The 25,424-nt window shown below is 31.7% G+C and overlaps 3 protein-coding genes across 3 annotated transcripts in view; all 3 read right to left on the minus strand.

Moving 5' to 3' along the window:
* The window catches only part of Alg7 (Alg7 dolichyl-phosphate N-acetylglucosaminephosphotransferase), a 570,179-nt gene that overhangs the window by 531,851 nt on the left and 12,904 nt on the right, over positions 1 to 25,424 (minus strand). The gene's annotated exons all lie outside the window — the stretch shown is intronic.
* Positions 1 to 25,424, minus strand: part of LOC145331062 (uncharacterized) — a 557,608-nt gene that overhangs the window by 519,273 nt on the left and 12,911 nt on the right. The gene's annotated exons all lie outside the window — the stretch shown is intronic.
* Positions 7,756 to 25,424, minus strand: part of LOC145331031 (uncharacterized) — an 81,439-nt gene continuing 63,770 nt past the window's right edge. Inside the window, exons 12-13 of the mRNA XM_080175644.1 lie at positions 9,918 to 10,138; positions 7,756 to 9,307 (exon numbers count right to left, since the gene is read on the minus strand). Of these exons, the coding sequence (XP_080031770.1) occupies positions 8,464 to 9,307; positions 9,918 to 10,138 (1,065 nt within the window). The 3' untranslated portion in view covers positions 7,756 to 8,463. The remainder of the gene's footprint in view (positions 9,308 to 9,917; positions 10,139 to 25,424) is intronic.

Here is a 25,424-nt window from a genome sequence, read left to right on the forward strand (position 1 = left end):
GATAAATCATACAAGTAAAACATAGACAATTGCAATGGTTAGGTAGATGGCTATCCCTGTCCGGGGAAGGCAGGATAGCCCATGGAACAGCACAATAGGTAGATAAGCATAGAGGGGTTGAGTGGTAGGTCTGGGTACTAAAAAGGGAAGGTTTGATGATTACTGTGACAACAACAGTCTGTGTGGGGGTGATTCTATCAGGTGAGGGAAGGCTTAGATCCTTTATCCTCAGGGTTGAGGTGGTGCTGATAACTTGGTGGTTGAAGGGGAAGGTTCCGGTGCTTAAGATGGGAGAGGGAGGGGTAACACCCCTCCCTCCATTTGCAGGACAACTGAGAGATGAAATCAATACCGTTATCTGACATATTTTCAGGTGGCTTTACAATTGTAGAATAACAGGATTTAGCTGGGTGCGTAGCATCACTATAATGTCTTGGTTTCTGCATGGTCCAGAGTTGCCGCATACCACAATACTTTACAATCAGTGTCTGTCTGTACGTCCATTCGTCTGTATAACACAATTCAGAATATAATTATTTGGTACTAGTGGCTACGCCCCTAGAGACCTTTAGGGGCACTTGAGATGGGGAGAGGTCATTGAATTCAACAACAATATTTTTATTTTAGATTTAAAAAGAATTAATTTAATTAAGTTAATTCTATTTTTTCTTGTGTTGGCGATTTCTCTTTGATAGGTCTTTTTTAAGGGGCGATTTCTCTTTGGAGGGTGGTGGTACTCTCCCCCCAAAAAATTATAAACCTTACCAGGTCCTATGAGAAGCTACCATGTAAAGGAGAACCATATTAGTTCAGTGGTTAGTGAGATCCCTTAGTACACACAGACACATGTAGAATGTATATCCTGTAACTTTATTATAAAGATACATCACACAGATACTCTACAATCAGTGTCTGTCTGTACATCCATTCGTCTGTATAAAACAATTCAGAATATAATTATTTGGTTCCAGTGGCTACGCCCCTAGAGGCCTTTATGGGCACTTGAGATGGGGAGAGGTCATTGAATTCAACAACAATGTTTTTTATTTTTGATTTCAAAAGAATTAATTTCATTTAGTTTATTCTTTTTTTCTTGTGTTGGGGGGTCTTTTTAAGGGGCGATTTCTCTTTGGAGGGTGGAGGTAACCTCCCCAAAAATAGTTATAAACCTTCCCAGGACCTATGAGAAGCTACCAAGTAAAAAAAGAAGCATATCAGTTAAGCAGATACACAGAGAGATATCCTTTCACTCTATTACAATTCTTTAGCTAAGAAATATGATTTTGTCGACAATTATATTGAACAACCCAATACATGACAAACCCTCGCCCCCCCTCCCAGCCCCTGTTAGTCCCAAAAGTTTTATAATAACTTTTTCTTATTTGTAGTCTTGCCAACTTTGGGGAATTGTATTTGTATTTTGATTTGTTGGTTTATTAAGTTAAGTGTCCAAATGTTTCAACCACTAAATGTAATCTACAGAAAGATTTTATGGTATAATAGCCCTGAGTAAGTACATCAATTTATCGGCCATTGACTTATTACTTTAGATCCCTAACAAATACATTTCTTAGTTGTAGAGTAGTTGTTAATTATTTGGATGCAATTGTATATATACAGACGGACGTATATACAGACAGACCATAATTGTAGAGTATCTGCGCTATTTTTATGAATCCCTTAACAGCTAGGCTGCAATAAAAATTACAGAAGTATAAACATATTTACAGTCTTTAATTGGCTGTAATTTTGATATATAGACAGACATACATACATTCCCTCGTTGTAAGATAGCTATTATTTATTTGGATACAATTATAGACAGGTGGACGTACAGACAGACCCTAGTTGTAGATTATCTGCGCTACTATTTTTATATCCTTAAAATAAAGTAACAGGTTATTGTATGTCTTTGTGTGTGTACCAAAGGACCTTGCTAACCACTGAACCTATATGGTCCTCCGTTACATGGTAGCTTCTACTAGGTCCTGGTAAGGTTTATAGCTGTTTTGAAGGAGGGTACCACCACCATCCCGAGAGAAATCACCCCTAGAAAATAAAGAACCCCAAAATTAAAAAAAAAACTTTTTCTTTAAAAAATTGTAATTGAAAGAGGGGATTTAACTCCCCCCGCAACCTAAGGGCCCCTAGATGCCTCTAGGGGCGTAGCCGCTGCTTGTATTGTATTCCATACTAAAAAGTAGTAAGGTTTTTTGTCTCAAGCCAAAGATTACAGAAATTGCGGGTCTGAATTGGTTTTACTTATCAGGGAAGCTTTAAAAATACATTGGGATGGTTTTGTGCTATTTTCCTGACATCCCCCACCCACCCTAGAGGTTAGGGGCGAAGCAACTAGCAGATTATAGGAGATTATACAGTAAAATTCTAAAATGATTAGTCCTATAAGGTCAAAAAAGACGCAATGGCTAAAATGATTAGTCCGAATGCGTCGAATACGACGCACAACAAATTATCAAAAAAAAAGTATGTAAACTAACTAAAATTAAAGAAAACTTAGCAGAAACTAAAAATATATAATAAATGCTATAATTAATTATAAATAAGTATGTTTTAATTCATTAATAGAAAAAAGTTAGACCTGGTGTGGAAATTTTTTCCTATTTTTTCCACCTCTGCCATGAAAATATGATTTCATCTGGTCATCGAATTAAGTGAGAGCCCAAGCAATGTAGAGGACAAAACTTGAAGCTCTATTCAGTTATTTACAAACATTTAAAAAGGACATCATAAAAAAAATAGAGTGATAGTATAGGTTTGAATTTGTGCGTCGTTTAAGACCCTATTGTCATTAATGGGTTAATCAATATAGATTGCTCAAAATGTAATAAGCATTAAACGAAAGTGTCATATTTTGATTTACAATATCTAACAAAAATATAAATAAATCCATTAAATAAGTCGTCTATTGCCTAAATTGATATCAAACACATGATGATAATAAATTTTGTAAAATTTTGGTATACTATAAATTAATTTAACAAAATATTTAGGTCAATTTCTTTGATAAGGAAGTGTAATAATTGTATTTCCTGTTTAACTATAATTTATCATTATTTCGACGTTATTGAAATGACATGTCAGACTTTCCTGAAAGATGGGATATTTAGGAATTTATCTAGTCTGACACTGCCCAAAAAGATATTAATCTAGACCAGTCTTTTTCTAGTATAAACATCAATTATTTAATATGGGTTAAAAGGCAAAGCTGTAAAATCATTTTTTCAAAAGATCTAATAAGCCAAAAGCTGGAATCGACAATTGCAGCCATAGCTGTCTTCTGCCATGCATCGTATGCTGCCCAACTTTGTAAGCTACCCAATAAGCCTCTCTTTCAACTACCCGAAGCCTCAGTACTAGTCTCAGCCGACAGAAGCATATTCTGACTTAGCAACACTTAGCCATAGACACTTAACCAAGCGGCTTTTTAGCAGCTATTTTCTGCAATATTCAATCAAACGGTAGACACCACTGAAGGAGCAGCCACTTGGAGTAAGAATCATTAACTCTCAGCCGCAGCCACCATCCGAAGCAGTCGCTATCAGTCACAGCCATTAAATTCTAATTAAAATCTTAGTTACCCTCAGCCGCAGCCGCGCGACTAAAGTCGTGGCGACAGAACCTTAGTCAAAGTATGTTCTAAACTGTTCAAAAGCGAAAAGAGACCATCACGATTGTTGGTATATGCTCTTGTCTGATGCGGTTGAGACAAGTCTAGCATTATTTATCTCTTTCCTAATCCAGGTCGAGCTAATCTACACCGAGGGTACCCTTGACTTACCCCTTTATCCCTTTGGCCGTAGAGTTATTCATCTCACACATTGCTGCATATTAAAAGCAGTCAATGAGCGGTCAGGCTGCCTCGTTAACAAATGCAATGTATCACAACTTGTGGTTTCTTCACTAGATAATCAGTTCTTTCTTTATCTTTTTGACTTTGTACTATAAAAATTAAGTTTACAAATTGAAAAAAAGTAGATCGAATTAATAAAAAAATATTGTACTTTCACAATGATATGGCCAATTAAGATTGTTTTGTAACAGGAAGTGTAAGCTTATGTTCCGTGCACAGTCTGTAACACTGTTACACTTTACAAGGTGACCCGGCTTTTCAGGTTATTATGTGTCACTGATATATTTAACTTACAGCAAGTTGTTTGCTTATACAGAAAGGAAATATCGAGGGAACTAAGTTTAAAATTGGGTATGACACTCTTTCTCTCTCTCCCTCTTGATATATCTTTCTTTCTCTCTCTCTCTCTCTCTCTCTCTCTCTCTCTCTCTCTCTCTCTCTCTCTCTCTCTCTCTCTCTCTCTTTCCCTTTCTCTGTCTCTTATTCTCTCTCCCAATGTTGTCTCTCTTTCCAAGAAGTATATTTCCTTCTCTACTTTGTTACGTTATAGGTTGACCTACACGTGACATGTAGCACAATGAGTTTGATAGGAACAAACTTAAAAATAAATTTACATTTCAGAGTAAGATAAAAACAATTTGAAGACGTCCAGGGGGAGGGGTTGGAGGTGATACTTTTTAAATGTGATTTCGCGCTTAGCAGCCTTTTTTACTTTGGATGCACAATAATATGGGCTTTTAATACCCACCACCCCCCCCCCTCTCCCCAAAAGGTGAATTAAAGAACCTTGTAAAAGTGTCTGACTCAGATTATGACGTCAAAAAAAATTACCCAAAGAGAGGCCAGTATATACTGTAATTGACCAATGGTAAAATTTATAGTGGCCTCTCATTGGTTAATTTTTTTTGACGTCATAATTTTAGTCAGACACTTTTACTAGGTTCGAATTAAAGATAAAAACCTTGGATAAACAATGTAATGTCGGCGTCGCATTTGTAATAATTATATCCAATTGAACTGAGCTATAAAATACCTGCTTATTAAATACTTAATTTAAAAAGTTTTATTTTTCATTTTTGCACAAATTTCTTTATTGAATGCAATGTGTGGCGACTTTATTTCCCCCTTCTATGGACTATATAAATACATTTTATATATATTTGATACTTTACTCGGCTTTCTCTAATCTCATGTAATTTCATATTGAGTGCTAAGCAATTTTATGCTGCATATATTATCAAGTATTTAACCTATAATTATACTAATGAAATATACAAGTGAAAAAATATTCTAAAACTAAGTTTTAGATCCTTTCATAAATGCACTATTCATAATTTTAAATCAAATATTATATATCTTCAGGACAGTTCAAACTATGTAAAAAGGAATTTGATGAAATAATTTTCCATCATTTAAGAACTTCCGTGTCTGAAAAAAGCACATGAGAAAGCATTTTTGTTCTAGATTAGACGTTATTGATGAAACTGAAAAGTGTTATTAAATTCTAAATTCTTACTTTTTTCATCTTTTGTTGCTTCTAGCAGTATTACCCCAACAGAGAGGGTTTGGGGGCTTGGGCCGACACATTCTAATTATAAATTTAGTTTAGAATTTAAATAAACAAAAAAAAATTTAGGGGGGATGGAAATATTTTTGAGGATTAATCTGCTCTCTTAAACCCTGAAAGCAAAATAGCCTGAAAATTGACCAAGTCCAATGTCCCTACTTTGTTTGCATAACTCTTTTCTTTTAAAAGAAATACAAAATGCTGCCTTTTGCTGTTAATGTGTTACTTACTAGATATTGATTCAAATGAACAGAATAAAAAATGGGAGATGTTAACAATCATAATGTAATTTTATCAAGTCAATTATCATATTGGTTTTATGAAAAGTTCTAATTTTATTTAAGGCTAGCTTCGAGGAATCTTCTACCTGAATTATATTCTATTCTTTTCTTTCTTTGCACTTATTTGGCTATTTTATTATAGTTGATAATTTTCAATACTAACTACTGCACCTTCCCCTAACTGGTTTTAAAGCCTAGTGGTGAAATAGACCTAAAATGCTATTTTGCTATATTTCCCATCCCTTATCTCTGGGAATAAGGAATCAGAAAGAAAAGAGGGAGGTTGAAGGATAGAGAGAGAGAACCGACTGACAGAAGTACAGACAGACATAAACGGATACTTGTAGGTAGAGTAGTTTCATAGATTAGATTTTTGTTGTATATTTTTTGTGTGTCAATAAATACAGTTGTGTTGTCCTCTTATTCTACAAAACATTTGAATGTCCTTATTAGGGTTGGTTAGAATATTTCACATATTAAATAATTAGAAAAAGTATAGCTTAAGAGTTTTTAATACTAATAATGGATTTAGACTAAAATGCACAGAAAATACATGATGGACATACATGGTCATAGAAATTTGAAGAAGTTGGTCACGCAAATTTAACAGGTCTATGAGAACAAATCATAATTTTTGAAAAGAAAAAAAATAAGTTTCTCCACAATCATGTTTACTTTTTAGAATAACAAGTATGCTTAATTTCAAATTCTGAACATGTTCGCTTTTTATAAAGTTCTTAATAGAATCACTCATTAAGGGAGTAAATTCTTGGAATTTTTATCAACTACTTTGTTAAGGTCAAGCATTCAATAAATCATATTTTGAGTAGTTTTATGAAAATTTTCATAAAAGCAAACTTGTAAAAAAGAATACATGTGTTTCTTATCATAAATAAGTACAATCTCCCAAGGGACGACATTTGAACTTGAAATTTTCAAACTTAATTTTTTTTTTAAATTTCATTTGTGAAAAGAACACACGTATTTTCTCCACAACCTGACTATTTGTTAAATTTATAGACTTTCCTAAAAAAATTGTCCAACTCATTTCAAGCTGGACTATAAATCTAATGTTCACTGTTTAAGAATTCATACAATCTAATAGAAATTTAGGATAAAATGTTTTGAGTATTTATAGTTTTTTAAAAATATCCAGCAGACTCTAGGGGAATCTTAAAAAGTTTTCAGTTTTCCAAGGGATGATGGTAAAGTAACCCTGTCCTAAAATAGATTAAAACATGTAAAGACAGATACATATTTTTCTGTAAAACATTAGGGCATACAGACACGGTGGAAAACTGAGAAAGTTAACATCTTGCAAAATCGTTATTACTTTGCCAATTTGAAAAGCAAACTTGACGCAAATCTAATAAAAAGTTCCGCAAAAAAATTGTGTGACGTCATATACTTACTTGTATATATTTATTTTCCACGAACAGCAGGGACCTAAGGGATAAGACAATGGACTATAAATTGATGTACATTCCCAATGATGATAGACAAAATTACTCCTTTTATAGGTAAAATTAATAGAATATTAATATTAATAGAAATATTTGAACATCACTAGTTTGCACCAACCAATCAAGATGTAAGCACCAAGGCCAACGAATAAGAGATTATAAAACTTTGGGTACCTCTATATTTTACAATCAAAGGTCTCCTCCCTCCCTGAGGAACAAGAATAAGACACCCGATGAGAAACTATTTAACATCTAATTGTTTAATAAACAAAATATTGGAAACGTTGAAAGGGGCAGAGAAAGTGGAGGCATAATTTCTTTCTGCAGGTTCCTGCACAATTTTTTTTCAAACGGACAGACATATTTGTAACCCAAATATTTGATAAATTAACTAATATGGAATTCATATTTTACTACAAAAAGTAGGAAAAAAGTATTATTATTTGCAAAGAATGAATTACAAACAGACATTTAGCTAAGAATATCAGCGCTTTTATTGCAAAGCAGCCATATAAGTATATACAAATGATTTTCCTTCAGTTCTTTTAACATAGATTATAAAATAATAAAAACAAATATAATCTTATATTTATTTATTTTATGTTTCATGTAATAAATCGAATATAGAATCTAATATTTACATTTTTTATGACTTAGATATTTTAAGACCTCATATTGATTATTTTGTAGTTTTTTTTATAACATGAAGAATATTATATAAAAATTTTAAATATTGCAATATTATGTAAAAATTAAAGCAATTGTATATAAACAAAGATTTTAAAAATTATTGAGAAAAACATGATAAAGTTTATAAATTTACACTAAGGTTATACAAATCAAAAATTAACAAATAAGATTTTATCACAAAAAATACAATTTAAGAAATAAATGCCAATAAACTTTTTAAAAGAATTTATAAATAAAGTCAAAGTTTGCTTTTAGATAAAAAAGCGAACAACTACTTTAATTAACAATTTATTATGTATATCAAATATATTTACAAATCATTTGTTGAAAAATAATGTTTCATATAACAGAAACTATTATCAACAATCTAAATTAAAAAAATTTTGGAACACAAACTGTTTAATTTTGATATAAGATATTGTACATGTAGTAAAACTGGATTTTTAAAAAATTTACTATTACAAAATATTCATCAAGTTGCCTATAAACTTTTATTTTAACTATAAATGATAGTATACATAGAATACATTATTATTATAAGTGTATTTTGAAGACTTATACAAAAATTGTCCATTTAAAGACTAGATAAATTTATGTTCTTGTCTTTTTAAGCCCTGCAACTCCACCTGCCCGCCGAATTGCCAGCAAAAGATCTTCACGCGGATCTGTCGGCGGCGGCGGTAAATGGCGGACATTGGGCTTGTTCAAGAATGGCGCTGGCGGTGGGATGGGCACGTCTGGCAAGCTAGGTGAGGGCGATGCCTCCTTCTTGACTGGCGGAGGCACTGGGGCAGGTGGCGGCGGCGGAGAACCGGCATCAGGATCTTCCTGATCCTCGCTATTGATGTTCATAGCAGAGTTAGACGCCTGTTTCTTTAGCTTTGCCTTGGCTAGCATGAGTTGGTCAGTGAATGCTTTGTTTATCTCTGATTGTGGCACTTCTTTGGGTGGTATGGAGGCACTGCGACGTTTCTTTTCTACTCTGGCACCGAAATCAGCGCCGGCTGTGCGGCCACCAGTTATCAAACTTGGCCTTGCAGCACTGCTTGTCACAACAACATTATTTGCCGATGACTTGGTATCTATAACTATTTTATCATTATCATCATTAACTGTGATCTTACTAACATTATAATTATAATTATCTTTGTTATTATCACCGGATACAGTTGTAATGCCGCTCTTGAAGGATTTAATATTGTTGTTGTCACTACCTGTGCTGGCGGCAACAACTGTTGTTGGTGTTTTGATAAATGGTTTGGCTGTGGACACTTCTATGATGCTGTTAGTGCTGTTGGTACTGCTGGACAGGTAGCCAGACGATTTTCTCAAGTTGTTGTTGTTGTTTATTTGTTGTTGGTTGATTGGTGTGAATGTTGCTGTGGAAAGGCTGGGCCGCTTGAACTTCTCGTTCTTGTTGCTCATCTCAATTTCTCTGAAAGTATTTAAGAGTTATTATTGTATTCAAATACATACAAGAACATTTATTAAAAAGCTCTATTTATTCTTTTTGGCTGCCATGTCAACTAATCACAAAATTTGACAATAATATTTAAATTCTGTACATAAAAAATCAAAAGGTCTTACGAACGAAAATACCATTGATAGAGAGGCACATATAAATATGTAAATGACAGGTCATCCCAATATTTAAAAGCTGCTTAATTTTGAATTAGTTGAATGTCACATGTGTTTTACATGTACAGAATTACTGAAACCTTTGGGTAAAGTCCCTTTCGTGGCAACGCCTCTTAAGGGGCGTATCGTCGTATTTTCCAATATTTCTAGCCCCTTCGGGAGGCTCTAACCATGCGGAGCCAAATGGCTAACCCTGCTAGACAAACACCTAACCTAAAATAACCAAAAGCTACTGTGAAAATACGACGAAACGCCCCTTAAGAGGCGTTGCAACGAAAATGACTATACCCTAACCTGTACATTGAAATATCTATAGTTCAAAATATTATTAGTGCTTAATGTGTTTAATTGATTGATACTCTAATATATATGTATTATGTAGGTTGCGTGACAAATAAAATACTTGCCTTGGTTTTCTAAAGGGTTGGGCTAGAGCTTCATTCGCCTTTACTTTGCCAACGGCAGTCAGTTTGGCGGGCACTTCCGGCTCATTCAGCCCGCCGTCGCCTTCCATGCCGAAGTAGAATTTGATTGGTGGCGGCGGTCTGGCGGGAGGTTCCCCGTCATCCTCGTCCTTCTCGTCCACATAGCCTCCGTGTTGTCTCAGCAGTGGCTCAATCATGGGCTTCTGAAATAGAAAGAAAAAATAATTACTTCTTTGAAAGAGAATATTGTGTCTGTTCTAATATGTTCGGATAATAGGGGACAATGGGCTTTTTATTACACGTCACCAGTCCCCAAAGTTTTATAAGAGGGTTTTCTTATTCGTTGGCTTAACAAAGTTAGGGACTTTAGTGAGTTTTATTGGTTGATTCAATAAGTTGAGTGTTCTAACGTTTTAAACACTAATTTTAATCTACAGAAGAGATAATTTTGTGTATCATCATTGGGGATATACATCAATTTATCGGCCATTGTCTTATCCCTTTAGATCCCTGTAATATGTTTGTCTGTATGTCTTATAAAAAATCTCAATTAGGTCTCATTTTTAGGGAAGTTTTGCAGCATTCTTATGCAGGTTTTAGGCTATTTTGTGATAGTTACATAAAAGATTTAAATCTTTGAATGGGTTGGGTTATCCCCGAGTAATTTGTCAAAAATGTCAAATATTAATTTGTATACTTTGCTGTATAATTATCCAGTAAAAACTGACAAAAAAAATCTGTTAAAACAATTGGCAAAAACTGTTTGAAATTGAATAATGTTTACAAATTATTCGGGTGGAGTAGGGATGACACTTTTTAGTGTTCCAAAACATCAAATTCTTGCATGACAGCTTACATAGTCAGGCCCGGCTCATTCATCTTTTTAGGTACAATAGGCAACATCCCTTAAATCTCTAGTTAACCCAATATAACCCCCACCTATCTCATTTATTTATTATCGAAAACAACGTATTTTTGATGATTTTTGTAATTTGTTGGGTTAGGTAAAGCCAAAATAGCTCCTACAGTCCAATTTAGGGAAACAAAATATAAGTAGGGGAGTTGTTTGGTAAGCTTGTTGATTAAAGGGATTCTACCATACAATATTTGATTATTTGCCAGTTTTAATTGGTTTATATTGTTTGTAGTATAGCGTAGATACCTTTAACTCTATGGTCTATTGTACGTCCATATTAATGACTAAGTCACTTTTTTATATTCTTGTTGTTTATAATTGGATTTTTAAAATCTATTTTAAAATCTATTTTAAAATTTCTTCTACAACTTTTTTACAGTTTCAAAATTTTTTTAAATGGAAAATTTGTCATCACTTTATCTTTCTAAATCTCTTTATTATTTTTAGTTTATACTACTCATATACATAATCGTTCTTGTTTGCCTGATTTAATTGGTTTATATTGTTTTTTGTTTTGTTTGACAAATACTTGAGCTAGGTGGACAATATTTATTTATGCATGAATTTTTTAAAAATATAAATGTAAATAGATAGATAGAATATAACAGAGACGGCTGTGTAGAAAGAAAATGAAAATGAAAAAAATAAGAGAGAGAAAAAGATAAAAATAGAGAGGTAGAAAAAGCAATGAAAAAAATAGATAAACCAAAGGAATATAAAGTAGTTGATCAAGTACAATAATAGACAAAAAAAGACAGTCGTGAGCAATTGCAAAAAAATACAAAACAGATGAGAATTTAAACATTTAAACATTGAAAATAGAGAAGAAAGCTATTTAGTATACATATTCCTCGATTAAAAAAAAACATTATTGAGCCAGAGCCTACATAGTTCTTTTTGTATATATCTTAGTGTAAAATTTAATTAGTATAGTTTTTAAAGGGGTGTTGGATGGTGTCAACATACCCAAAATTAAAATCGAGAAGGCCTGGTTTATCCTTTTTCAACCCTCAAGAAATAGACCCCTTGACAAAACCCTGTGCACACCATAAAACAATCAAAAGGTCAAAAACTTGTAGATTATTTCTTCAAATATTTGAAGTGTTGGTTTCATAGTTTGACACAACACGTACACGTCATAAACACAAACATTTACAACAACAATAGTGATCATATTCATGGTAGCAGAGCAATAATAAATTTTTACAATTTTGAATCCTTATACAGGATGTTGTTGTGTGTCTGTATCGAAGGATCTCGCTAACCGCTGAACCGATTTTGTTCTCCTTAACAGGGTAGCTTCTCATAGGTCCCGGGAAGGTTTATAACTATTTTGGGGGAGGGTACCACCACCCTCCCTAGAGAAATTACAATAAAATCGAAAAAATTGAAATATTTCCGCCGCATAGTGTCGCTAGCGTAGTCGCGCTGCGTAGAGACATGAATTTAACAGCTGATAACATAGACAAATTATTTCTCAAATTAGATATTTAAAATAAAAAAAAAACAATTAAATGCCACTAGAGGCCTCTAGGGGCGTAGCCGCTAGTAAAAGTAAAAGTAATAAGCTTTTTTGTCTGTAGCGAAGTATCTCGCGAACCGCTTAACCGATATGGTCTTCTTTAGAATGAAGCTTCTTATAGGTCACGGGATGGTTTTATTCTTTTTTTTTAATAGAAAAAGTCATTGTATGGTTTTAAGCTATTTTGCTGCCCTTTCACATCCCTTCGAATATCCTTAGATACTAGTTTTTTAATAAAATAATAGAGTAAACTGTCATATACCAATAATGGATATTATTCAAGTTTATGATTTACTGCTTAAAATGAACGATAAGCAATTTATGTTGATATGTTCTGAAGGTTGGTTAATTTTTAAGAAAATTATATAGAAAAACTTTTCTCGTATTCATTCGAATCCGGTGGATAGGAACCGGTTCTCATCCATACGAAAAAACTATGTCTAGCATCGTATTATATCCAGCTTTCTACGAATATAAAAATGTACATTCATAAGATAAAAACCAGTTTTTTTAGTCCGTGCCTTTGGCACCTCGGGGCTAACTGGTTTTAATCTTATAATTGTACATTCTATATCCGCGGAAAGCCGTTTATAATACGATGAAAGAAATAACTATTCTTGAGCAGATATTGTATATAAATCACTAACAGGGGAATATATGGCCAGTTTAGATACCTTACAGGTTAAATAAAGAATAAATGACAGACAAACCCTAGAAAATAGAGTAGCTGCGCAAGCTAAAAATAAAGAACTATCAAGGTACCGTTCCAAACATGACAACTACAAACACAAAACTCTCTCTCTTTTAAAAAAAGTAATCTAAAAGTGCAAATATATTGAATGTAACAACAGCATGGCAGAGACTCTCTCTCTCTCTGTCTTGACCGCTATATTATTCATCACGACTTTATGGAGGTTGGTAGGGTAGTTCAGGACAATACATCATTTTTGAAAATAATCTCAAATCTAAACCTACTTGCAATGCACCATAACTAATTTATGTAGTAAATTTAACTTACAATTCTTAGAAATAAGTAGGTTTTTAATTTTTTTCAATAGTCCAGCGCAATTATACAAAAAATACGCAGTCTACATATATCATACAGTATTTACGCAGAGCAGTCGTGAAGTAGTTATTTGACATTACAAACCAAATTTTTCTTATTTTCAAATTAGGATGCTATAAAATCATAGGGTTTAATGACTCTATTCAAAAAATAAAAGCGGCTAAAATAATAGATTTTTTATAAGAGTAAGAACAAAGACGAAAGAAATATGAGATTAAAATTTAAGCTGTCCGAAATTACTTTGTCCAGCAAAGCTGAGTGTTATTTAAATGACATGGCATGCAAAACCTTAAAGCTTTGTTCTTTTTCAATCTCATCCCATGATGACAGCTTTTTCAGCATGCCTTCAAAGTATTTGATCTTCAAATGTCTTATTTTAATTCGTTATGTTATGGATTGAAAATTTAAAAATAAAAGCAAAGTCAAATAAAGGTTTATTTTTTCTAAGAATGGTAGTAGTATATAGTTATAACCTAGGACCTATGAAAAGCTACACTGTAAAGAAGAAAATCATCGGTTCCGTGGTTAGCAAGATTTCTGCACACACATACAAGCATCCTGTTACTTTTATAAGGACTAATTTTTTTTTGGGGGGGGGATTTTTTTCTAGGGGCGGTTTCTCGTGGGAAGTCGGTGGTACAATCCCCCCAAATAGCTTCCCAGGACCTATGAGAAGCTATCCTATGAAGGAGAACAGACAAACAGACAGATAGACATCCTGTTACTTTTTAAAGGATTGACAGATAATATAACATAAAAAAGACTAATATGTGATTTGTAATAAACCTAATCAACGAAAACCTGACAGAACTATTATTTCTTGTTATTGCTGCGCTAACTAGGAACACAATTTCCAGCTTAAATTATTTTTGCCTCAAATTTCTAATTTTTCGTATGTATTGAATAGAATTTGATGCATGTAATTTGTGAATGCAAACTCGAGAAATTAGGTTTGAATGTGCCAAAAAGGATGCAAATGCGAAAATTTGCATTTTTGGTTTGATTAAATGTTAATACTATACACAATACAGTTGGGCAGCTAAAAATAAATTATTTCAACGTACTATTCTATTGTTTGGTTAAATGCAAAGTATTTACATATTTATGAATAAGGATGTACGTAATATATAATTAAAAATTAGCTTCGCTACCAAAAAATATACAAACAGAAGTACAAAAAAATAAAATGGAATTCGTATAAATCTGTTTCCGTTTAACCGTGGCATTATAATAAGTGTGTGTGTATGATGGTATCGTACAAAATATTTGTTCAAAATTAACAAGGATTTATGAGTACATAAGTAGCACAGCAAATTATTGGAATATAAACAATATTTTTTTTTAATGTTCATATGACGTCACATAGCTGATTTTTTAGACACTCTGTAAAGTTACAAATTTTGTCCTTGTTTTGCCAATACTTACAACTCTCATTATATTTTTGCATTTTTCATTCTCATAATCATAATTAAAAGTTAAAAAATAAACAAAATGCCTTTTTACCCAACAATACTATCCTTAGATCCGTATTTACGTGTAGAGCAGCTTTTCTACATAGAAGAAAATGCTGAAGTGTCTATCATTGGTTGCAGTAATGTGTCATTTGCAAATATTCTAACTTCAAAGTTGCCAAATTTCGCAAACTCTGTCTCTTAACTATCTAAACGACCCCTTGCAATTCAAAATCTACAACTGGCATGTTTTTTTTAGCGTAGCAACTAAAAGAAATTATCTTTCATTTCTATATTTAAGTTTGAATATTTATTTTCTTCTTATTTTTTTTATCTTCATGTTTATGTAGAGAATTAAAAACTTTATAAAATTTTGTTTTTGGAACTGTGAAATTTGCTGGTTCAGCCTGAATGTCAGAGAGGTTAGACACGTGCAAAATATCAAGACATTTTTTTTCAAGTAGCGCAGCTAATCTAGGATACGTCCGTCTGTGTGTCACTAAATCGAGTCATTTTATAGTTTTGAAAAATATATAACAGACAACACAGCAATGATACAAATCATTTGCCAACACTGATTGTTCTTTAAAAATTAATATATTACTTATATATTTAAAAAGAGTTCTATACCATTACTGTAAAATAATTTTCATTTAAAATCTATAATTGTTAATATTGTTATGCTGCACTAGTTAAGGACAAATTTTCTCGTAATTTTGAGAACTCCAAAATATGCCGAGCTAAGCTATGATTTGATTTATACCAGGGAGGTAAAGGACAATGATTAGTTGGTTAATCAATTCCTAAAATTTTCTCTGTGATTTTTACAAGCTTATATTAAAATAATTAATTTTACATAAAAGAATTTGAGATCTTGTAAAAATCTTTCGTTGTCCTTTCCCTCTTTCCCTAAAGCGTAGGTTCCAGGTATGGAATATGGGAAGTAAAAATATTTAGCAAATATGGATAAACATCAAAATTTGATGTGTATGTAGTCTACGATACTTTAGCATTGGGATACAAAGCGAAAACTGACAAACCCCAACTTAAAAGTTTTAATATGCCTATTAAGTGTCAAATATATAATCTTGATGGCCTTTACAAAGATAAAAATAAAAAAAAAGAATATATGTAAAATTTTTCAAAATGTGAATAAAACGCTTTTCTTCCCACAAATAATCATAAGCTTCCGTAGGCAGAATTTAGCACCTGAAAATTATTTATTTTAAATCTACTACCTACTTCTGTATTCTTTGTCTTTCAGGACCTCTTTAAAATGAGAAGAAATTAATTCAATTTAACCCAAATTATTATGTTTTAATGGTTTAATATCCTTTTTAACTTAAATGTACCCAAGTTCAAGGCTTTTACACTGTATGTGCTATTACATCCGCATTGGATTTTTATAGTTTAAGTCATTAGTTCCGAAAATCCTATGTATATTGTATAAAGTTATAATGATTTTTGTATTTTTCAGTAAGATCTCATTAACCACAGAACCGATTGAGTTCTTCATTTTAGGAGATCTACATATAAGTAACTGGAAGGCTTTAGGATATTTTATTGTCCTCTTCCCCTAGATTCTAGAGGCACAGCCGCTGGTGATTATTAAAGCTCAAACTTAATTTCATTAGTAAATCTAGTGCAATCGTTACCATTTTGTGATTTTTAGTTAAAGGACTCCTGTCAAATAAGTATGTAGTTATAAAGGCATTGGAATTTAGATATATGAATAATATGTCACCTTTCACTGATTTCATGAATATTGCAAATATTTTAAAAAGCATGTTTAATTTAAGCCACATAATCAACATAAACCAATGAAATTAAATATGGATAGAATGTCAACAATTTTGACAGGGACAACATCCAGTTATGTGAATATAGCGGAAACTATGGCACACTCGCATACTGTTGTGTCTATGGTGTGAGCAGTGACATATAATTTAGAATATAAAATCTCACACGCCATTACAATTAGAGGAGGTGTTAAAGAATCACACTTTTAAGATACAAATATGGCAATAAAAAAAGTATCAAAAGCTTTTTTGGGGTAAAATGATAGTACTCTAATAATTCTTTTACTTAACCTAATCTTAAAGGAATCTTCACAAGAAATTTAAGAAGCATATCTCATAAAAAGTCGACCATAACATATACATTTTATTGTAAGAAAAAGTGAGTTGTAGAGTGTATTCTTATTTGTCAAGGGAATCCCTACAAAAAATTTTAGATCTATCTGAAATGACAGCCAAAAAATAACTTTTATCTAGAACAGACCTTTGAAATTATAAACAGTAACTTGCAACTATCATGATTATAAAGAGCACTTTTTTGCACCATAAATTAAACTTAAAGTTCAAATTAATGCCCTGCCCATTTAAAAAGCACTGCTATTTAAAAAGCATGAGTAAGAGTAAATAATTTACTTCAAGGATTACAACATCCATAAAAGCAAAGATACAGTTTATATAATTTAGAAGTTTATACAATATGATTGAGATATAGATCTGTCGTAAAACTGCTTCGATACAAGAGGATTTTCTTTTGCCTTTCAGCCTTGATTATCGAGAGGCTTCGCCAATAACATTATTTTAATAACAAAATTTTAGCATTTTAATCTTTTTTTTGTCAAAATAACCCAAAAGTTAATTTCATAAATCATCATTAGTTCAGCTATAAAAAAATTTACTTTATTGTTACAAGAATCCTTATGAAAGGTTTGAAATAGAAAAAACAATTCTAACATTCCTTAATTAACAAAATTAGATTTATCCTGGGATGGACGGATGGACTCGCCTAATATAGAAAAGCTTTGATTTTAATGATAGAATTAAGTTTGTTTGGTAAAGAATGAGCAATAAAGGCCATTAAAACAGGAAATATAAATGAGTCAATGTTTATTATAATTTCTTATGGAATCAAAATTAACCCCCCCCCCCCTTCCGTATATTCGATTTTAATATTCTGACATAAGTTTTCTTATTGTTAAGTTATTGTAAAGAACTGATCTTATTTTTAAAAGCGAAGCTTTTCTATAATTAGGGTCGGTCCGTCCGTACGTCCGTAACGGATAGCTTTTTCCGTAAATTAAGGCATGTCAGAATTGTTCTATCGATTTCAAATTTTGCATGGTGGTTCCTTTAGTAGTTAGGTACGATTTAGAAAGCGTAGCAACTCTATAATCATTACCAAAATGTCCGTATGCCCATTTTAAACATGTTGATTTTTTTTACTTTTTTAACAACAAATTTTTATGTGATCTAATCATCGGATTGATCTGATTTTTGGTATATTGATTCCTGGGACAACAAAGTATAATGTAATAAGCGAAGCAACTCTATAATCAACTCCTAAAAATGTAAGTATTTCCATAAAAACTATCCTGTATCAAGCAGTTTTTCAACAAATTTACTTACAATTTTGCTTTGACTCTTATGAATTTATATTATGATAATTAAGTTCTAACACTATACAAGTGTTAATGTCCGTTTGTCCTACCGTTTCAGTGCTTCGCTTTTATGGATGTTGTCATCCTTGTTATATCTTATATTATCTATCAATTGTAAATCACAGACTTTGATATAGGACCTTTTAGGGAAGGTACGGAATGATTGTTAAAGATTTGAACTATTAAAAGTTCGCCAATAAACAACAAATTGCATAAAACATACCATTATTACAGAACACCTTTGCTTCTCTCAAAATAGAGGTTCATAATGAGGGGTCTTTTTTATGTTAAGTGGATATCAATTTAATTTATTTTGCAAGTCGCCTCACATATTTTTCACAGAATCATTGTGTAAGAAGGATATATATTTACAGTATAGGAATGGGTAGGGCTGTGTTTAATTTTCAGTTAAGCATTTAATTTTACAAGAAAGCAAAGTTTTAGTTTTAAAGATAGGGTAACAAATAATCGTTTCTAATTCAAGCCTTTGAAAGAGGTAGGGTGTTTGTCTATCTGTTTCAGTTTCTTTAAATCCTATAAATCTATTTTATTAAATTAAAATTTATATTGGTCCGAAGGAAGCTTTATTACATTAAAGATAAAAAAAATAGTTCCTCTTAGTTTTGTTGTAAGAAGTTAATATTTATTTCTAGCTGTTTTCAACCCACGTCTCAATAAGAAAAGTCAAAACAGATAATCAAGATAAAAAGGTTCCCTGTTTAGTTTTTAATGCAATTAATTCTTATTTATCACAAGTGGATTAAATCAGATAAGACCATTGCTTTGAACTTTATCTATTAGGGATTTAATAGCTTAAATATGACTTTGAATGGCAGGGTGGCTTCAATCTTGGGCATTTATGTCATCTTTTGAACCATTTACTTAGACCTTTGTCTATAAGTCCTTAATTGCTCTAATTAAATTATACATGGTTTTAGGCCTAGTTAGCGTCTGACATAGTAACAGTGAGGACAATTTTTACGACTTATAAAATTGAATGGATGAAACAAGGAACTAATTTCAAACTAAGAGGAAGTTTCTACCAAGAACAACTTAAGCAAAAAAAAATTCTACACTTAAAAATCTTAAAATCCTTGAACATTAAAGAAGAATTGTTTCCTTTATGAAGTACTTTTTCCTTGCAGTATTAACCCAACCATTTTAGTATTTGTAATAAAAAATGATTCATAACATTTCAGCATTCGCATATACATTTTTACTTATAATTATAGGTGCTATAAATCATACTTTCAGTGCATAAGTAATATGGAATTTTAAAAATATTTTTTGGTATACCTACCTATGTTTATAGTGGAGTAATAGTATTGTAAGATATGCCTACTTGCAAAAAGATTCCTTGTCAAAATTTGTGCATTTATTTTCTCGTATTCATTCGAATACGGTGGATAGGGACCGGTTTTCATCCATACGAAAAAACTATGTCTAGCCTCGTATTATATTCAGCTTTCTACGAATATAAAAATGTACAATCATAAGATTAAAACCATTTTTTTAGCCGGTGCCTTCGGCACCTCGGGGCTAAAAAACTATTTTTAATCTCATAATTGTACATTCTATAACCGAGGAAAGCTGTTTATAATACGATGCGAGAAATAATTATTATCAACTTATTATGTTTTAGAATATCGTTGTGACGATATTTTATCAGCCATGATCACTTTTATTGTGATCGATAATAGTTATTTATCGCACAGGTTTACAGACAGCTTTTCGTGGATATTAAATTTTGTAAAATTATAAGATTGAACCAGTTTTGTTAGGCTCGAGGGGCCGAAGGGTTAACAAATCTAGCATTAATTTTATGATTTAATTTTAATGTTCATGAAAAATTGTCTGTAAAACGATGCTATACATAACTTTTCAGTAAGGCTTTAAACCGGTTCTAATCTAGCGGATAGTAATCGGTTGGGAGGCCATAATGCAATATGTCTTCAATGTTCACTTTTTAAATCCAACATATTCCACTTTTGGAATTGCATGTTAAAAGTTTGAGCATCTTTGCTCTAAAATGATGGTAGAACCAACCAACGTTGTTTTGCCTATTTTGTGGTTTCTGAAACAGTCAGACTTAACTGAGGAAGGAAATAGATATGACAAAGGAAATTCTAAAGATTCTTCTTATAATGTGACTGTTGTCTGCAGACACAGACATCTATTCAGCGATTCAAAAAATTAAATCTGATAAATTTCAATTTTTAATTGAACCCCTTCCTTCCACTTTCCTTTGGTTCTTGTTGTTTTTTTTTTGGGGGGGGGGGACTTTCTACTTTCTAGATAAATATAAAGATTTCTACGGCGTTAGGGTATTCTCTGTACAGCGAAGCAACTCTGTATTCATCATCAGAGGGTCAGAACGCTATTACAAGCCATTTAATCATCTAATTTTGACATTATAAGACAATCCTACCTCGAAAAGGCTTATATTTAAGAGCATCTCTACAATAAATTTGGTAACGTTCTTTTGTCCATATATCTAATTTCTTTTTGTGTATTTCTGTACAAGGAGAATAGTCCATGGTTCTTTGTCATATTCCGCATACACCTACTTTAATTCAACTATAGAGTAAGGATAAATTAGCAGGATTAATCTTAAAGTTTTACACTCTAGAAAAGTTTCAACTAAATCACAGGATGGTTTTAGACTTTTTTTTGTATTTAGGCGCTGGAGTATTTTTTCTACTTTGTGCCCTCTTAGAATACAAAGTCCCAAGATTCTAGGGGCGCATCCGCTAATATTACTGTATATCACGAAGAAAGGAAAAAAAGTGCAATAAAAATAGTATACATAGAGTTAAAAATCAAGTATATACTTTATTTACTCCACTCAAATACTAAAGTTATAATGCTACTTGATATCCTTCCCATGATCATAAAGATTTAAAATACACATAAACCATATTCGATATTGTAATGTACATGTAAGAGTCATTTACAAGGATAATAAAAACCTAAACGTCTAACCACAATAAAATTATAACTACATTAAAGCATGTATTATGCAACTAGGGGCGGATGTTAAAAATAAAATACAGCTATACAAGCTACTCATAGTTATAACAGAGTGGTAGGGATAAGTAAATTGGATATAGAATAATAATTCTACACCTTAATAAAGACTCCACAGAAAAACTTCACGATTTGCATAATCTTTTTTTTTTGTTTAACTTCAGACTATTAAAGTAGCAAAGATACTATACAATTAAAGCAAATGTGAAAATAAGTCCAATCATTTTAATTCAAATTTGATGTATAAATTTATGTTTGAAATATTTGAAATGCAGCTACCCTATAATTTATTCAAGAAAGTATAATATGTACTAGGGTACCTTAAACAATAACTTATAACCTCAAAAGGATTGTTTGGAATGTCATATTTTTTAAATTTTCTAATTGGAAGGAGAAAATCTTTATCTTCTATTTACCTATCCCTAATATCCTGTAGAGCTACTCAATATTAGGTTTACCCAACTTATAAAGCACACTAACCACAGATAAAGAGGAGTAATAAAAGACAAATAAGGTGAAGAAAAAAAATAGTTTTGCTTGAATGATGCACTTGTCGCAATATTTGAATATGACAAACACACATTGGGAATAGATGGATACAGAACAACATGGAGTGAGAAGGAAGGTAAAAATACAAAAGTGTGTTGCTAATGGATAAAACGTAAGATTTGTAGAAGAGTTTTGCTACTCAAAATATTTAATTTTATCCTCAATTGTAGACATTACTGCATTAAATAAAAGTGGCCTCGGCTGACATATTATCGACATGCACTTATAATAAGTGGCAAATCGACTAAATAACATGAGAACAACATATTTATGTAGATATAACAACTAGATGAAATTTTGTACAGAAAATCCTCTTTGAGTAAGAGTTTTAGGCTTAGGGTGTCAAATTCATTGATCATCCTTTTATTTTATTGTTAACGCCCTCTTTTCCCTCTATTACCACTGGCAGCCAACCTTATACTTACCGCAAATACAATGTCTATAAAAAGGCGCCAAATATTACTTGATATACCGTATAATAAAATTGTCTAATTTGGCCTAACCCCGTTACTTACTATATGATGAGAAATACTTGATACTGTACTTATTTTACTTTTTTAGTTTAGCGCATCTGCTTTACAATTACAATTTAGTTCGTTCGTAAATATCAGGGTTCGGAAGCCGCGCCTCAGCCGCGCATAAGCCTCAGTTTTAAACCTGCTTGTGAGCAGAAAAAGAAATTTCAAAAAGAAGGATTGTCTGCTAAAGAGCAGTTTTATACATCCAGCTGAATTTTATAATGATAAAAGGAAGATTTCACTGAGGCTTTCACGCGGCTTACGCGCGGTTTCCGAACCCTGGTAAATATAATGGCAAAAATGGATATAAAACTATCGACTGTTGAAGATTTCTTTAACGATAAGGTATCATTTTAAAGTGTAAAGTAATTGTCGGATTCTTATGTGAAAAATTCATATTTTTTAAATGGTAAATCCTATATATGACGATTATATGTAAGGTCACAAAAAGCAAAGGTGCATATAAGATAATCTAATTTCTTTTTCTTGGTGTCACAGCTTTTATGGATGTCGTCATCCTTGTTTTTTTATCTTTGGTGTATATTTTGTGTGCAATAATTTAACCTCAAAACGGTAGAAAATTGCAGCCTTTGATTGATTGATTGGTATTGGTGCAATTTTCACAAATGGAAGCCAATAAAATGTTATTTTTCTATCAATTGATGTAAAAGTCCGTTATACTGCCAAGACAAAGGCCTCAAGAAATTGTACGTCCTACAAAACCAAATTTAATGTTCAAAACTCTGACATATATGGGACTTTTAGTATACTATCCAGGGGATTGAAGATCAAAAACTCAAGGACCAGGTGACAACTTACCTACAAAGAATAAATAGATTGAATACATTTATTAAATTTTAAAATAAATCTAATTAATAAACTAGCATTTCTATTTAACATGAGTAAAATCAATGTAACTTTATAATGATTTTTTTTACAGCAGTAAGTTTTTTGTATGTCCGTTAAGATCTCGGTAATTACTGACTTTTAATATTATTCTCTATATCAGTGAAGCATTGTTATGGCTAATTTAGGTTTTTATTTATAGAAAAATCCCTAGAGAGTAAGGATGCATCCTCAAATAACTAACAATAGTTGATTTGTAGTATTTCATTAAAAAATGCATAATTTGCTAATCTTTGTCCTATACAATTTTATGTAATTGATTCGGTACTTAGGGACAAAAATGTCCTTGTCTTAAAGTAAAAGTATTATTTTTCTGTTTACTTCTATTTAAGTGGAGTAAAATAATTCCATTGTAAATAAAAAATTTAAAAGTTTCTTTATGTATAGCTTGTTCAAAAATCAATTTGTCAACATATACTTTGAGACATCTAATCTGCATAAGTATGATGTAAAAGAAAGATCCAGAAAGGTTACAATATTCAAAATCAATTACTTTACTGTTGTTAAAAGCGAAGCAATTTTACAACTTGGGCGTGTCAGTCCGTCAACACGACGGGAAAATCTATAAATTAGTATGAATATTCGTGAAACAGTAGGATATAATATCTGTACGAAGTACCTCTACAAAATTTCTCACCCAACTTTAAAGCTGTAAAATATATTAAATAAATACGACAAAATTCTAGATTTTGAATGAACTGAAATTAGTTTCCGAATGTGAACACATTTTCCTAGGTGTTTCCCAATCCTATCTCAATATTTGCTACTAGCTAAAAAACCTTCAAACTTCAAAAAAAAATCAAAATTTGAATGTATTAACGATTTATACATTATACATTCAAAGTTTTAATTTTTCAAATTTAGATTTTTTTTTTGGGAGTTTGAAGGTTTTTTAGCTAGTAGCAAATATTGAGATAGGATTGGGAAACACCTGTGTTCACATTCGGAAACTAATTTCAGTTCACCAGATTTTGTGCATCTTACTGTACAATAGTATAAAAAGATGATAGAAATGCAAAATCTACTAAAATAAATTTACAGGTGTAATATTGGTGCTATATCCAGGGAGGGAGGGGACATTGGCTGTTTATTACACAAGTCCCCAAAGTCTTATAATAACGTTTTCTTATTCGTTGGCTTAGCAACCTTGGGGACTTTTATTGAATTTTGAAAGGTTGGTTTTAGTTATTTAGTTCTAAACGTTTCAACCAATAATTGTAATCTACAGAAGGGGTGTATAATCAATTTATCGGCTATTGTCCTATCCCTTTAAATCTCTGGCTATATCCCTTATTTCTTTTATATAGTATTTAAGACAAAAGTATAAACCGCGCCTTTGATTTTATCTCTGATTACAATATAGACAATACTTCTATATACTATGGCAACAATAGTCTGTTAAATTAAATATGTGTGTGACCAGGGCTCGGCAGCCGCGGGTAAGCTACCAATAATCTGCGGCAAAATCGACAATAACTATTAAACTCTCTTCAGAATGGTTTTAAGCTATTTGTCAAAAGCCTTTAAATACAGAGCCCCTTGATGCTAGGGGCATAACCGCTATAACTTTAAAATCCACTGGGTGTCTGAACCTGGCAAATTTTTGATTCAATAAAAGATTTCATAGCACTATATCGAGTTAAAATTTACGACTTAGCTGCCGAGCCCTGTTTGTAAGGAAGACAAAACTATTAATAAGATTAAAATAACCAAGGAAATACATCGACATACTGAATAAAAAGTTATAAATGCTATGAACATACAGTTAAATGTATTTATGTTGGCTATTCTCATTTTTTAAAGTTTTAGTATGGTATAATGGATTTTAAATCTTGCTTATCAAGAAGTACATTTAAATGAAAGAAAAGGTATGATTCTATAAAATTAATAAATGCATTATAACCTATCTTTATTTCATAAAAAAAAGAATACTGTATATTAAGCAACTTTCCAAAAATGACTATTAAAGATTTTTTTATGTCATCTAATTCAATACTCAAAGTCCTTCTACTCCTTTTTGTTATTGTTTGCTTGTTCTTTTAACTGATTTGGTTAGCTTTTATTCCAGAAAACAACTCAATCA

The sequence above is a fragment of the Acartia tonsa genome, chromosome 1, assembly GCF_053477335.1.
Source record: "Acartia tonsa isolate MP-2025a chromosome 1, ASM5347733v1, whole genome shotgun sequence".
Taxonomy (NCBI): Eukaryota; Metazoa; Arthropoda; class Copepoda; order Calanoida; family Acartiidae; genus Acartia; species Acartia tonsa.